At 44.2% G+C, this 15025-nt stretch overlaps 1 protein-coding gene across 1 annotated transcript in view; it reads left to right on the top strand.

Annotated features, from left to right (window-relative positions):
• SH3RF3 (SH3 domain containing ring finger 3) overlaps positions 1–15025 on the top strand; it is a 465406-nt gene that overhangs the window by 267770 nt on the left and 182611 nt on the right. Inside the window, exon 3 of the mRNA XM_012556270.1 lies at positions 584–857. Within this exon, the coding sequence (XP_012411724.1) occupies positions 584–857 (274 nt within the window). The remainder of the gene's footprint in view (positions 1–583; positions 858–15025) is intronic.

Raw genomic sequence — 15025 nt, 5'->3', positions numbered from 1 at the left:
AAAAAAAAAAAAAAAAACAAACCAAACCTGTTGCCGTCGAGTCAGTTCGGGCTCATAGCAATCCTATAGCATCTCTGTATGTGAAAGGCTTAAGACAGTGTCCAGCACCTGTCATGTGCTCTTTAAGGGTGGATTGTTATCTAAGTGGTTATGCAGACCCTCTGTCTCTGCTTGTGGAGCTTGTGGATTCCTAGGACAGGGTATCTATTCTCTTCGAATGTTTTCCGCTGCCAGGGCATTCTGTACATGCCCACAGCAACAGAACCTAACCTCACCAGTTGCTGTCAGGTCAATTCCGACTCATGGCCACCCCATGTGTGTTAGAGTGGAACTGTGCTCCGCAGGGTTTTCAATGACTGACTTTCAGAAATAGATCACCAGGCCTTTCTTCTGAGGTGCCTCTGGGTGGACTTGAACCTCCAACTTTTAGGTTAGCATCTGAGCCCATTAACCGTCTGCACCACCCAGGGACTTCAAGCGACAGAAAGCCCCTTGGAAATCCCATGCTTTTCAGAGCAAATTCAACCTCGGGCATCGGGAAGGATTATGCTTAGTAACCAGGCATTTTATTTTGCTTTCAGAGTATTTCTCAACTTCCCTATGGAAAAGCCCTCTACAGTTATGAGGGGAAAGAACCCGGTGACCTCAAGTTTAGCAAGGGGGACATCATCATCCTGCGACGCAAAGTGGACGAGAACTGGTACCATGGAGAGCTCAACGGCAACCATGGCTTCCTCCCCGCCAGCTACATCCAGTGCCTCCGACCCTTGCCGCAGGTCCCACCCCAGGGCAAAGCACTTTATGATTTTGAGATCAAGGACAAGGACCAAGACAAGGACTGTCTGACCTTCACCAAGGTAAAGTGAAACTACCCTCAGCACACACCTCCTCCAATCTTTGGTTCTTCTGGGCCACTTCCCGCCTCTGTGAACACATCCTGTCATCCACTCACATCTTTCCCAGCCAGAGAGAGAACCTGCATTAAGAGCATGGGTTCCGGGGCCAGACCTTCAGAGTTTGAGTTCTGGCTCCTCTATGAGACTTTGGGCAAATTATTTAACCTCCCTGTGCCTCAATAAAGGAGCCCTGGTGGTGCCGTGGTTACAGCACCTGGCTGCTAACTGAAAGGTCAGTGGTTCGAACCCACCAACCACTCCACGGGAGAAACATGTGGCATCTGCTTCCGTAAAGATTTACAGCCTTGGGAACCCTATGGAGCAGGTCTACTCTATCCTATAGGGTCGTTATGAGCCGGAATCAACTTGGCAGCCGTGGGTTTGGTTGCGGTTTGGTGCCTCAGTAACTGGGGATGATACAAGGATGATAGGTCTTACCCACTTTATAAGTGAATGAAATGAGATGGCACGCAGCCTAACACAGCCACCCAAGAACGGACACGTAGTAAGGACTTGAAAAATGGGAACCACTGTTAGCACTAATAGCAGGCCCCTCCGTTAACCTGAGGTATGGAAATTCCCCTGTGGCTTTTAAGCGGTGACTCAGGTGCAACAGAATAAAGAACCACATGGGCCTGGGAGAAAGGACAGAGGAAGCTGCTGCAAAGATCCCATCCGGCTCACAGGGAAGTAACTAGTCTGACCCAGAAATCAGTGTGGTCATAGTCCCGTCTTCTAAGAGCACCAGAGGTGGCAGGGAGCAACATATTTAGAGCCGCCGGAACCGTCCGGGTCAGACTTGCCAAGAGGGACCAGTGGTTGGTAACAAACTAAATATTACTTATCGAATATGAGCTGCCCTGGTAGATCTGAGTGGAATGCAGAGGAGCCTGGTTCTGCTGTCCTGGCCCTCTGAGGTTGTGAAGTGTTAAGGAAATTAGAGGTGACAGCACTTAAGCGCTGATGGTCTCCTTCCCGTATGGTGATAATGGCAGTTACCGTTCATTAATCGTCTATTAAATGCCAAGCTGGATTACGTGCTTTACATGCTCTGACTTGATCTTCATAAACGTCTGAGGTTCCAGGGGAAGCAGGTGGAGCCTTGTGTTCCCAGTGATGGAACCAAAGCTCAAAGACGTGAGGTTATCCAAGGTTGGATGGTCCTCTCTCTCCTGTCTCTCCTCTTTCTCTCCCCTTAGCTCTGTCCCTCCCCTCTCATGCACACGCGTGTGCACGTGCACACACACACAGACGTAAATAGTGGAGCTAGAATTCTAACTCAAATCTCTGATTTTAAAACCCACTTTCTTTCACTTCCGTACACAGGGAACCGTTCCTTTAAATCAGGCCCTCAAGTGCCTCTGATGCCAAGAGGTCATTGCTGTTTTCTCTCTTTTGCAGCCAAGCATTGAATGGTCATCTGCTCTGTGCAGAATCTGGCTGTGGTGCAGAGATCTTTGGACCACAGATAGGGCTGCAGAAGTACCACGTACACCATTTTTGAGCGAAATTGGCATGGCCAAATGGTTTTCAACTGCAACCTTATTAGGATTAACCCAGGCTATTAAGTGACTTTGAAAGTGAAAACGGGCAGAGTCACTTTCAGATGGAAAGGAGTGGAACCTCCATAAGGCTAGAGAGTCCCAGAATGTTCGCTTTGTTCTCGGCTTTTCCTCACGTGTGCATCCTCCGTGCCGCTTGCTAGGTCCCTGGCACTAACTCTGCAGCCTGGGCTCCCTGCAGTACTGCAGTGCTGAACTGTGCTCACGTCTGCTATTTATGTCTTGTTCCATTGTTCAGCCTGACAGTGAATAATCTATTTTTCCATTCAGAGATTCAACTCTTTCTTCCTTCCTTTCATCAAGGTGTTCTGATGCTAATTTCGATTGTCATCTGGCTGATGAAGCTTCCTAGGAAGCCAGCATTGAGGCCCCTCTCTTTCTTTGTCTGAGGGCCAGCATGGCAGGCTGCCAAGGATGTGACTTAGCAGGTAGATGGAACACCAGCGTTGCTCGCTTCTCTGCTGAATGGAACCCTCCCTAGAATGTCCTTTGGACCCATGATGCTCTGTACAATGACATGTGACCAAGAGCCCTGACTCCAACCACCCCTTTGGGTCCCTGGGTAGGCTCTTACTAAGGAGAGAGGCCATGTGCTTCTCCTTCCCAGGAGGAGCCTCCTCCGCAGGCTCTTCCTAGCTCAGTTGGCTTCTGGGACACAGACAAGGTCATCCTCATCAAGATGGTTTTATAGTAAGAAGCCCTCTGGGCCTCAAGTGGACTCATTTTTCACTGAAAGGTTCCAGATGTTTGGAGCCTCCTAGGCAGGCACAAGGAGCCCTGGTAGCGCAGTGGTTAAGAGCTCGGCTGCTAACCAAAAAGTGGACCGTCCAAATCCACCAGCCGCTCCTTGGAAACCCTATGGGGCATTTCTGCTCTGTCCTATAGGGTCGCTGTGAGACGGCACCTAACAACAACAGGCAGGCACAACTTCTCCTGGTGTAAGCAAACTCCTGCTGATCCTAGCCTGTGCTGGGAACACTCTTCATTCTGTAGGTGAGGACCAGAACTCATTGGACAAGAGGACAAAAGGGCATTTGGCTCATTTATCCCACAAAAGTTTATTGGGCCCCAACACTGCGCTGGGCACCCTGCTATTTACAGGGGATGCAGCAATGAACAGGCACACTAACTCCCTGCCCTCTTAGAGCTTGTAGTCTCATGGGAGGAACAGGCAATAAGCAAGTCAAGAAGTAAATGCAAAAAGGATAATTCCAGAGAGTAATGAGCTATAATGAAGCACCCAATAGGTAGGCGAAGGGTTCCGAAATATTTAATGATAAATTTTAATATGTGATATTTCAAAAGAAATGTTAAAGTAGTCCTCATGGGAGAAGTAACAACTTTGCTAGGCTTCTTAGATGCATTTTGTGATTGGTGTTGTTTTTATTTTGAATTTTGTTAGGGGGGGTAGCATGATCTTTTTGCTCGTTGCCATCAAGTGGATTCCAACTCATAGCGATCCTATAGGACAGGGTAGGACTGCCCCAGAGGGTTTCCAAGGAGTGGCTGGTGGATTCGAACTGCCGACCTTTTGATTAGTGCTGTAGCTCACTGTAGCGCTCAACCACTGTGCCACCAGGGCTCCTTTTAGTGCTTAGGGCCCATGAAAGTCTTCATCTGTCACCGTGAAGTGAGTGGGCATTAGTGCTGTGAGGCTGGGGTGGCCGTGGAAGGCCTCTCTGAAAAGGCACTAGTTCTGCTGAAATTGAAGGTGGCGAAGGAGCCAGCCATGTAACGAACGCAGCAGCTGTATCCACAGGAGGCTGTGTGGAGAGTGTCAGCACAGTATGTTTTTTCAAGGGCTTTATTTTCTTGAATCCTGTGGATTAATGTGGAGTTAGAGACCCATGGGTGTGATTCTGAAAGAAAATCATACTGTGACCCCCCCCAACCATGTTCCAGATAAGCTCTTCAACAATACCCACTTTGTCTTCTGACCCACTGCATTGGTTTCCCGGGGCTGCCATGACAAAGTCCAGCAAACTGAGTTACAGAAATTTATTGTCTCCCAGTTCTGGAGGCTGTTGTTGTTGTTGTTAGGTGCTGTCGAGTCCGTTCCAATTCCCAGCAGCCCCATGTACAACAGAACGAAACACTGCCCGGTCCTGAACCAGCCTCAAGATCGTTGTTATGCTTCAGCCCGTTGTTCCAGCCATTGTCAATCCATCTCGTTGAGGGTCTTCCTCTTTTTCGCTGACCCTCTGCTTTACCAAGCATGATGTCCTTCTCCAGGAACTGATCCCTCCTGATAACACATCCAAAGTATGTGAGACGAAGTGTCACCATCCTTGCGTCTAAGGAGCATTCTGGCTGTACTTCTTCTAAGACAGATTTGTTCATTCTTCTGGCAGTCCTTGGAGGCTAGAAGTCCAAACTCAAGGTGTCAGCAAGACCATGCTCTCTCTGAAGGCTGTAAGGACAGATTCTTCCTTGACTCAGTCTAGCTTCTGGTTGCTCCTGGCAATCCTTGTCATGCCTTGGCCTGTAGAAGCATCACTCCAGTCTCTGCTTCCATCTTCACGTGGCCGTCTTCCCTCTGTGTGTGTCCATCTCTTTTCTAAGGACATCCCTCATAAGGACTCATCCTACTGCTATATTACCTCTTGTTAACTGGTAACATCTTCAAAGACTCAATTTCCAAACAAGGCCATGTTCACAGGTACTGGAGTGAGGACTTCAACATAAATTTTAGAGGGGACACAACTCATTTAGTAACGTGAATGTACAGCAAAGCTTTGGTTAGGGGAGAACCATACCTTGACATCACTCCCGCCTCTAGTAGCTGCCCTGTTCTATCTGCATCTCTCCCTTCTAAACTTCTGTAAATATAGGCTCTAAAGGACCATAGGCATGACTCTTTTCTGCTCAATTTCTATGTTCTGTTGCCAGCATTATTTGCTTGATATTTTTCTTGAACTCTGTATTTGACCCAGCTCACTTCCTCCGTGCCTGGAATACAGTTGACGTGCACATGGCTAGTTCAGTTTAACAACTTTCGCTTATATCGCACCTTGAGTGACCAAATGGTTCTTTAGCATGATTTGGTTCATGGTAGCTTGGCTTTGGCTCCAGGGAACTTTTTTTTTTTGGATATGTTCCATTCTGGAGCCAGCAAAGAAAGATGGAGTCACTAAACACCACTGATGGTACCAACTTCCTTAAAAAAAGAAAAGAATCATTGTGGTGGCATTAATGAACTTTAGAAAGACACGAAGCAGGTGAAATCAAAGGAAAATTTTTACCTTTAGTGTACTGTTCAACAGTCCTGACTGTTAAAATGACATTAATTAAAGTCATTCTAAAACCAAAGTCTTTGTTTTATTTAAGGAAGGGATTAATAATTACTTTTTGTAAAGCAGCTATCAGAAGCATATTTTATAACTTCTTAGTAGTCCCACTCTGAAAAACTAAAAAAAAAAAAACCAAACCCATTGCCATGGAATCGGTTCACAGTGACCCTATAGGACAGAGTAGAACTGCCCCACAGGGTTTCCAAGGAGTGGCTGGTGGATTCGAACTGCCAGCCTTTTGATTAGCAGCCAAGCTCTTAACTACTGCGCTGCCACCAGGGCTCCTCCAAAAAACTAGGCATATGTAAATAAAAGGATGAAAGGCAAGAAGTCCAGCGGTCGCCAAGCTCTGTTAGCTGTTTCTTGCAATGCTCACATGATGCCTTGAGTTGGGCTGCGCTCTAAACCCTCAGGGAGGGATTGCATTTGGTGGGGAGGCAACTGGGTACAATAACCTCATTGAAGTTATGCCCTAATGATTACCTCTGTGACCTTAGGGCAACTCAACCTCACTGAGCCACAAGTTCCTAATCTTCAGGGTGGTGGTTGTTAGTTACCGTCAAGTTGACTCCAACTCATGGCGACCCCGTGTGTACAGAGCAGAACTGCTTCGTAGGGTTTTCAAGGCTGTGACCTTTTGGAAGCAGATTGCCAGGCCTGTTTCCTGAGGCACCTCGGGGTGGGTTCAAACTGCCAACCTTTCATCGAGTATTTGAGTGCTTAACCATTTGCACTCCCCAGGGACTGATACTTACCATGTGGGGTTTCAAGGGTTAAATGATATACTGTAAGTAAAGAGCTGAGTATAAGGCTTGGCGTACAAGAGCGGGACCTAAATTGCATTCTTTTTTTGGTGGTTTACTTATCTTATTGTCACTCAGCTACCAAACCAACCACACCCACTGCTGTTGAGTTGATTCCAGCTCATAGCAACCCCATAGGGTTTCCAAGGAGCCCTGGTGGTACAGTGGTTAAGAGCTCAGCCGCTAATCAAAAGGGTGGCAGTTCGAATCCACCAGCTGCTCCTTGGAAACCCTATGGGGGAGTTCTACTCTGTCCCGTAGGGTCACTATGAGTTGGAATTGACTTGACGGCAGCAGGGTTTTTTTTAAGGGTTTCCAAGAATGTCCTTGTCCCATCCTCTTCTTTTGACATCAGATAGGGTTCTGAGAACTTGTATAGAGAACCATTCTGGTTTGCAGGCAAAGGCTGGGAGATACCTAAAACCTGGTCAGAAAATATTTTCCAAAAATGTCCAGAATCTGAGCTCGTCTGCCCACGAACACAGCTCCCACCCTGCACCTGACCACTCTCCCCTCTTACCTGGGTAATAGCAGCACATCTTGGGCAGCCTGTCTGCTTCCATCCCAGTGCAGCCTGTTCTCCACTCAGTAAAACTACAACCAAACCAGTTGCCGTCAAGTAGGTTCTGACTCATAACAACCCCATGTGTGTCAGAGAAGACCTGTGCTCCATAAGGTTTCAATGGCTGATTTTCCAGAAGTAGATCACCAGGCCTTTCTGAAAGTCAAAGTGCCTTTAATGTACATGAGAACCATGTCACACCTCTGCTGAAAGCCCTCCAATGGTTTCTCATCCCCCTTAGAATAGAAGAAGTTAAAGTTGTTATTGCCCCAAACACCCCATGTGATCCTGCCCATGGCCACCTCTCCCACCTTATTTCTTGCTGCTTGCTCCCTCCACTTCCAGCCACACAGGGCTCCTTGCTGTTTGTCTCAGGGCCAAGCCAGTGGGCCCACAGGGCCTTTCCATTGGCCTCCCCACAGTCTGCCTGGCTTTCACCTCACCCTTGTCAGATCTCTGCTCAGACATCTACTTCTCGGAGCAGCGCACCCTGACTACCTGTATAATAGCGTGTTCCTCAAACGCACACTCAGCACTCCATAGCCCCTCATGTTCCTTTCTTGACTTGTTGTATATTTATATTCACGTGAAAATTGTCTCTTCTCACGGCAATGCAAGCTCCATGAGGTTGGGGTCATTACCTCTTTCCTGCTGGATCCCTTGCGTGTACAACAGTGCAGGGCACCTGGGGTATTTAATAAATGTTTGACAGGGAGTATGAGGCTAGTCTTCCTTTTTAAGGAACCAAAGTTGAGAGAGAGAGAGTGCTCTGCCTTGGACTGGGGTAAAGGGTCAGCTATTGAAAAAGTCTTGCTATTGAAAGCATGACTAGTGCAAATGGGTAATGTGCTTGGCTAATAACCAAAAGGTGGCTGGGTTAAGTCCACTCAAAGGTGCATCGGAGGAAGGGCCTGCTGATCTACTTCTGAAAGCTCAGCCTATGGAGCACCATTCTATTCTGACGCACATTAAGTCGCCAGGAGTTGGGATCGACTTGATGGCAACTGGTATCTTGAAAGTGTAAGTTTATTTCTTTCTAATCTCCTTGGTCACTTGTTCATTCATTCACTCTTCAGATGTTCATCAGCCATTGATTTTGTTCCAGATGCTGGGCTAGGTGCTGAGCTAGTAAGATGAGTACCACTGAGTCCCAGCCGTCAGTTATTGACAATCCAGTGACAAGCACACAAGGCCATCGATTATCAGGGTACACGAGGACTGCACTCTGCTGACGTGTGTGTGTGTGATTGTGTGATTGTGTGAGGGTATGTGTGTGTGAATGTGTGTGAGTGTGTATGTGAGTTTGAGTGTGCATGTATGGGAGAGTATGTGTGTGTGAGCGTATATGTGTGTGAGTGTGTGTGTGTGAGAGAGTATATGTGTGTGAGTGTGTGTGAGGGTCTCTGAGTGTATGTGTGCATGAGTGTGTGAGTGTATGTTGTGTGAGCGTGTGAGTGTATGTATGTGTATGAGTGTGTGAGTGTATGTGTACATGAACGTGTGTGTGAGTGTATGTTGTCTGAGCGTGTGTGAGTGTATGTGTGTGTGTGTGTGTGTGCACACGCATGTGCGAGTATGTGTACAGGAGGGAGCTCCAAGGACCAGGGGATCAGACAATCTGACGTCTCTGATGTCTGACGTCTCCACCTCCACATGGGGAAGGTCCAGGCCCATCTTTGGTTCCAGGCTTCCCTCATCACTGAGACTCCCTGAGAGGTGGGCTCTGGAATGTTGCCTCATCTTTAAGTGACCCTAGGCCTTCATCAGCCTCTGGAGTTCAGATGGGGTGAGAGAGGTGTTAAAATGGGAGAATGCCCCCAGGCTTCTGGAAAGTCACTCCCACCTGAAGGCTCGGCAGGAGGCTGGAGCTGCGGAGCCAGCTTGCTTTATGTTGGGTGGATTAATGGCAGTTAATGATTCCATTAGGAACCTGACTGTGAATGGCAGATAGTTATCAGAGGCACAATGTTGTGTTATTTCTGCAACAAAAGGCTGAGGGAGTTTTTGAGCTTTTCCCTTTTTTAATTTTCCTTTCTTTCTGCAAAACAGAGTAGTTAAGAACGATCTGTCTTTGACTGACTTGCATCTGACAATGGGGCACACGTCTTTAGCAGGGTCGGGGTCCGGTCGTCCCGCTGCATCCTGGAGGAGGCTGTGGGCGGTGGCAAAGGCCAAGGCTGTTTAACAGCACTCAACAGAAGAACCCAAGACACCGCGGCATACTGGAAGTCGGCACAGGCAGTTTCTGAAGGAAACATTTCTGGTCCCTCATTCATATCTGCTTCTTGGAAACCAGTTGACTGTATGTGAGAGAACAGAGTGGAGAAAGTTGAAGTAGCACTCCAGGAGTGCCACAGAGTGTTTGCTATTCATGGCCCTTTGGGGATCGTTTCTATGTGTTTTATACGTAATATTGCCTTACAGCTCATTGAATAGTGTAGAATATTAGCACTTAAGTGATGGTTTCTCCAGAGTGGTAGGTGATTGCAGCTGCTGAGGGATTTTCCACGGCTTCAGTGATCATGGTATTTCAGGCTGAGCCCTCAAACACTTGATACGCAAGCTGTGACATTTACCAAGATGTACCTTTTAAAGAGGTATCCAAGGGCAGCGTGTTCTGTGAACCACCTTTGATGGCATCCAGGGGATTTCCGTGGGGACACAGACACACCTGAACTGTACGTGGGGACAGGGCCTAGCTTGTTGGGGCTCTGTCTGTACAGCTTTTGTTCCTAATGGAGGCCCATCTGGGTTTGCAGTTTTTCTCTCCGGCAAGTAGACATGAGTGCACGAACTTTTGAAGAGCTAGGTAAATGAATTAGAAATGCAGTTTAAAGCCCCCTTTTAGATGGCGGGGCCTACCAGGTTACCCAAATCCTTTGCAAATGCGTAACCCATTGAGCCTTGGGAAGCAAGACAGTGTTGTTGTTTGTTTTTAATAGTGGTCTCATACAGTATTTGTCCTTTTGTGATTGACTTATTTCACTCAGCAAATGCCCTCCAGATTCATCCATGTTGTGAGAGGTTTCGAAGATTCATCATTGCTCTTTATCATTGCGTAGTACTCCATTGTGTGTGTGTACCATAGTTTGTTTATCCATTCATCTGTTGATGGGCACTTAGGTTGTTCCTGTCTTTTTGCTATTGTGAATAATGCTGCAGTGAATATGGGTGTGTGTATGTCTATTCGTGTGACGGCTCTTATTTCTCTAGGATATAGTCCTAGGAGTGGGATTGCAGGATCGTATGGAAGGCAGTGCATTTTTAATAGCCACTTTATGTTCATGGCCATGCATTACAATCATTTAGGACCACCCTGAGAGCGACTGAATGCAGAGGGGAATCAGTGCCATATGTCAATGGCATTTGGTGTATTTTTCAAAGCTTGGGATATCAGGGAATAGGGAAAACAGCACATGGAAGTCTACTGACCCACCGCGAGCAATGAAGGCTTTACATGAAGCCTGTAAATGAAATTGAATTATGTGTCTGAAAGTGAAATGTCATGGTGGTGGAAACAACTTTCTTTCATAAAACCCTTGAATGCTGCCGTATTGGCCCAGAAACTTACCTACCCCATCTGACTATCGGTAATATGTGTGGTGTCTAGCTGGGTTTAGTTTACTCATCTACATTGAACAGGGATTGGTAAACTCCAGCTCACGGGCCAAATCCTGCCTACTGCCTGACTTTGTAAATAAAGTTTTATGGAAACATGGCCAGGTGCATTCATTTACGTATTGCCTATGGCTGCTTGTGTGTGACAACAGCAAAGCTGAGTGGTTGTGATAGTGACTGTACTGCCCACAAAGCCTAAAATGTTGACTTTTAAAAAAGTTTACAGAAAACAGTTTGCTGACCTGTGACACAGACCTCAGCACTATGGAGGCCAAGCACACCAGCAGCTCCTTGGAAACCCTATCATGCAGTTCTACTCTGTCCTATATAGTCGTTAGGAGTTGGAATTGACTCGATAGCAACGGAATGGTGCCAAAAGGAGCCCTGGTGGCATAGTGGTTAAGCTCTTGGCTATTAATTGAAAAGTTGGCATTTCAAACCCAGCAGCCACTCTGCAGGAGAAAAGACCTGACAATCTGCTGTAAAGATTACAACCTTGGAAATCTAGTTCTACTCTGTCCTATAGGGTCGCTATGAGTCAGAATCAACTTGATGGTAATGGGTTAATAATGCCAAAAGGAGTCCTGGTTGCGCAGTGGTTAAAATGCTCGGCAGCTAACCCTAAAGTCAGAGATTAGAACCCTCCGGCTGGCGATCTGCTCCCATAAAGATTATAGTCTTGGAAACCCTATGGGGCAGTTCTACTCTGTCCTATAGGGTCGCTATGAGTCGGAATTAACTCAGTGGCAACAGGTTTGGTATGGGAATAATGCCAAAACTCAAAGACAATAATTATATCCCTATAGTTTTCTCACCTTGTTTTTTTCAGGCTCAATAATCCCGCTTTCTTCCTTGTCTTTATGTGACTTGGTTCCAGACTTTTCTTGTAATGCTTGGCTTCCTTGGTATATGACATCCCTTTAAAGATGTGTTAGGACTGAGCACAACAGTCAAAGTGTGCCATGACTTGTCCAGACTAGATGAACCTTTTTAAATTCTTAAAAAAAACTTTTTAAGAAAGTATGGAATAATATACCAAAAAGTCTACTAATTATAACCATACAACTTGATGATTATCACAACTAGAATATATTCTTATAATAATCACTCCCCAGGTCAAGAAATGGCATGTTACCAGCATGCCTATATGCCTCCTCTATCACTACCCCTTTGTTCCTCCCATCTCTAACACCATAGATTAGCTGTGTTTGTTCTTGCACTTCAAATAAATGAAACCGTACAGAATACATTTTTGTGTACAGTTTTTTTTCTTCTCTCTCAGCATTATATTTGTGAAATATGCCCATGTTGTTTCAGGGAGCTGTAGTTTGTTTACTTTCATTGCTCCACGGTGCTATTAGTTCTTGACTGGAATGGTGTTTATAACGTGTTTATATATCTCTAGCAACCAGATCATAATGACAACTAATGTGGAGGTTGTATTTAACTAAAAGCCCCAAGTGCTATTTTATATCATCTGTGTTCTTATCAGGAGTCACTGGGTGGTGCAAACATGCTCAGCTGCTAACAGAAAGGTTGGAGGTTCAAGTCCACCCAGAGGCGCCTCAGAAGAAAGGCCTGATGGGTCTACTGCCCAAAAACCAGCCATTGAAAACCCTATGGAGCACAGATCTACTCTGACACACATAGGGTCACCAGGAGTCGGAATCGACTCGACAGCAACTGGTGGTAGATGCTCTTATCAAGGAACATCTATATATACATATATATTTAGGTTAAATGTAGGAATGTACATTTTCTCTGTCAAATTGAATGGTTTTGTTTGTATCTGTTGTTCCAGCCTTGTCTGTACCTGTGATCCATGGCCCTGCCATCTAACATGTTATCTGTCCCTTCCATTGTTGCATTGTCTGCAAATCAGTTTTTTCTGTACAAAAGATAAATAAATTATTTTTGCTTTTTAATTTTGTTAAAAATTTCAAAATTAAGAGAAAATATAGAGTGTCATCCAGAAGCACAAGAAAATTTCTAGCCTCTTGTTTTCTTCCTGGTTTTTTTTTTTTTTTTTTTTTTTTTCTGGTTTATAAGACAACATTTCTCTTATTACAAAACTAATACTCATTATGGAATATTTGGAAAACAGAAAGGAGCAAAAAATAAAATAAAGATGCCCTTTTTTGTGTGATGATTATCACAAAATGAATATATCCTTATAATCACTACCCAGCTGATTTTAACCCTCTCCTAGAATTATCCACTCTTAAAATGTTGGCATGTATATTTTCAGACTTTCTCCTAGGTATATATATTTATTTCTTAATACAAAATAGGGTCATACTAGTAAAATAAATCATGACATGCCCACATAATGGATGCTGTAACTATGGTTTTATATCCTACGTTTTTCATTTGAAAATAATTATGAAGTCCATTAAATGAATTATAGTTCATCGCAATGGAATGCTCTTATGCGGTTGTTAAAAGCGTGAGGGAGATCTATGTGTAAGTCACTGAACAATCTCCAAGCTAAAGTAAGTGGAAAAAGCAAGCTGCAGCACGGTGTGAGGAGTATGCTACCATTTTCGAATTTTTTTAAAGTACGTGCGTATGTGCACAGATATGTACGTGTGTGCATGTGTATACCCTCTGCTGTCAAGTTGATGCCAACTCATAGCGACCCCATAGGGTTTCCAAGGCTGTGAATCTCATGGAGGCAGACTGTCACATCTTTCTCCCGAGGAGCTGGTGGTGTTTTCGAACCACTGACCTTTCAGTTAGCAGTATCACTGTAACCACTGCACCACCACGTATATGCATATACATATGTAGAATATCTCTGTATTTCTGGAAGACTGAATAAGAACCTTATAAATGGCTGCTTGGAGAACTGGGAGACTGGAGGCCAGGGCTAGGATTTCTTTTTTAAATATACTTGGAACATTTCCTTTACAACTCCCATTATGGTGGCACAACAGTTAAGTGTTTGACTGCTAACCGAAAGGTTGGCAGTTCGAACCTACTCAGCGGCTCTGCCGGTGATCTGCTCCCATAAAGATTACATACAGCCTAGAAAACCCTACGGGGCAGCTCTACTCTGTCACATGGGGTCTCTATGAGTTGAAATCTGCTTGATGGTACCTAATAGCTACAACATATTATTATTAAGAACTGAGTATATTCCACTGAGTAGACAATGTCATAATTTATTTAATGAATATCCTTTTGTTACACATTTGTTTCTAGTTTTTGTCTCTTTTAAAACGCAGTGATGAGCATCCTCAGAGCTAAATAATTTGCACATCTTTGACTTCTGTAGAATAGACTCCTAGAAGTGGCATTGTTAGGCCAGTGAGCATGCAGGCTTGAAAGGCTTTGGTATTGGAATTGGCAAACTACCTGCCATAAATTTACATCCCCACCAAAAATGAGAAAAAGTACCTATTTCCCCGCATGCTGGTCAACGTTATGAGTTGGCTTTATTTTCATCTTTGCTAATTTGATAAACAGGAGGAAAAAAGGTATTTTCTTTTTGAAAATTGTATTTCTATGATTACTAGTCAGGTCGAAATTTTAAAATGTGTTTATTGACAATTTGCTCTTTTGTGAGTTTCCTGATTTTTGCCCTTTGCCTATTTTTCTTTTCGGGTATGTATCTTTTTTCTTTCAGTTTTTTAAAGAGTCTTTATATACTGAAGATATTATGCTATTGTCTCTCATACACCCTGCAATTATTTTTCTAGTTTATTTGACATTTTGTTTTGTTTCTATTGTTTTGATATGAAGAATTTAATTTTTCTACAGTCAAATCTTTGTTATCATATTTTGAAAGACTTCCCCCAGCCCAAGATTAAACATTTATTCATATTTTTTTCCTCTATAGTCAAGTGTTTTTTAAAAACATTAAATCCTTAATCCTTCTAGAACGAATTTTGACATCTACAATGAATTAGATCACTAACTTTATTTTTCTCTTAATGGGTAGCCAATTTTAATTACATTTTCTAATTGAGTGTTGATGGTATATGGAAAAGCCAATTATTAATATGTATTTGTTTAAAAACTGGCAGTCTTTTCCAAACTCTTATTTTTCCTAATTTTTAGTTGCTGCTCTGTTTTTCTAGGTAGAAAATTGTTCAGTCTTCTTTTCAATATTTATACTTTTTCTTTTTCTTTTGCTATTTCTTTGGCTTTAATTTCTAGGCCAGTGTTAAATAATTATGTGAATATTCTAGTATTTTCCTCATTTATGAAATCTAAACTGGTAGTTCCTTCTTTGTAATTTTTTAATGTTATTATTGTTAGGTGCCTTCAAGTCAGCTCTGACTCATAGAGA

This window comes from Trichechus manatus, unplaced genomic scaffold (assembly GCF_000243295.1).
Source record: "Trichechus manatus latirostris isolate Lorelei unplaced genomic scaffold, TriManLat1.0 scaffold00004, whole genome shotgun sequence".
NCBI classification, from domain to species: domain Eukaryota; kingdom Metazoa; phylum Chordata; class Mammalia; order Sirenia; family Trichechidae; genus Trichechus; species Trichechus manatus.
The sequence above is the reverse complement of the archived record's forward strand: the minus strand, read 5'-3'. Positions and strand labels throughout refer to the sequence as shown.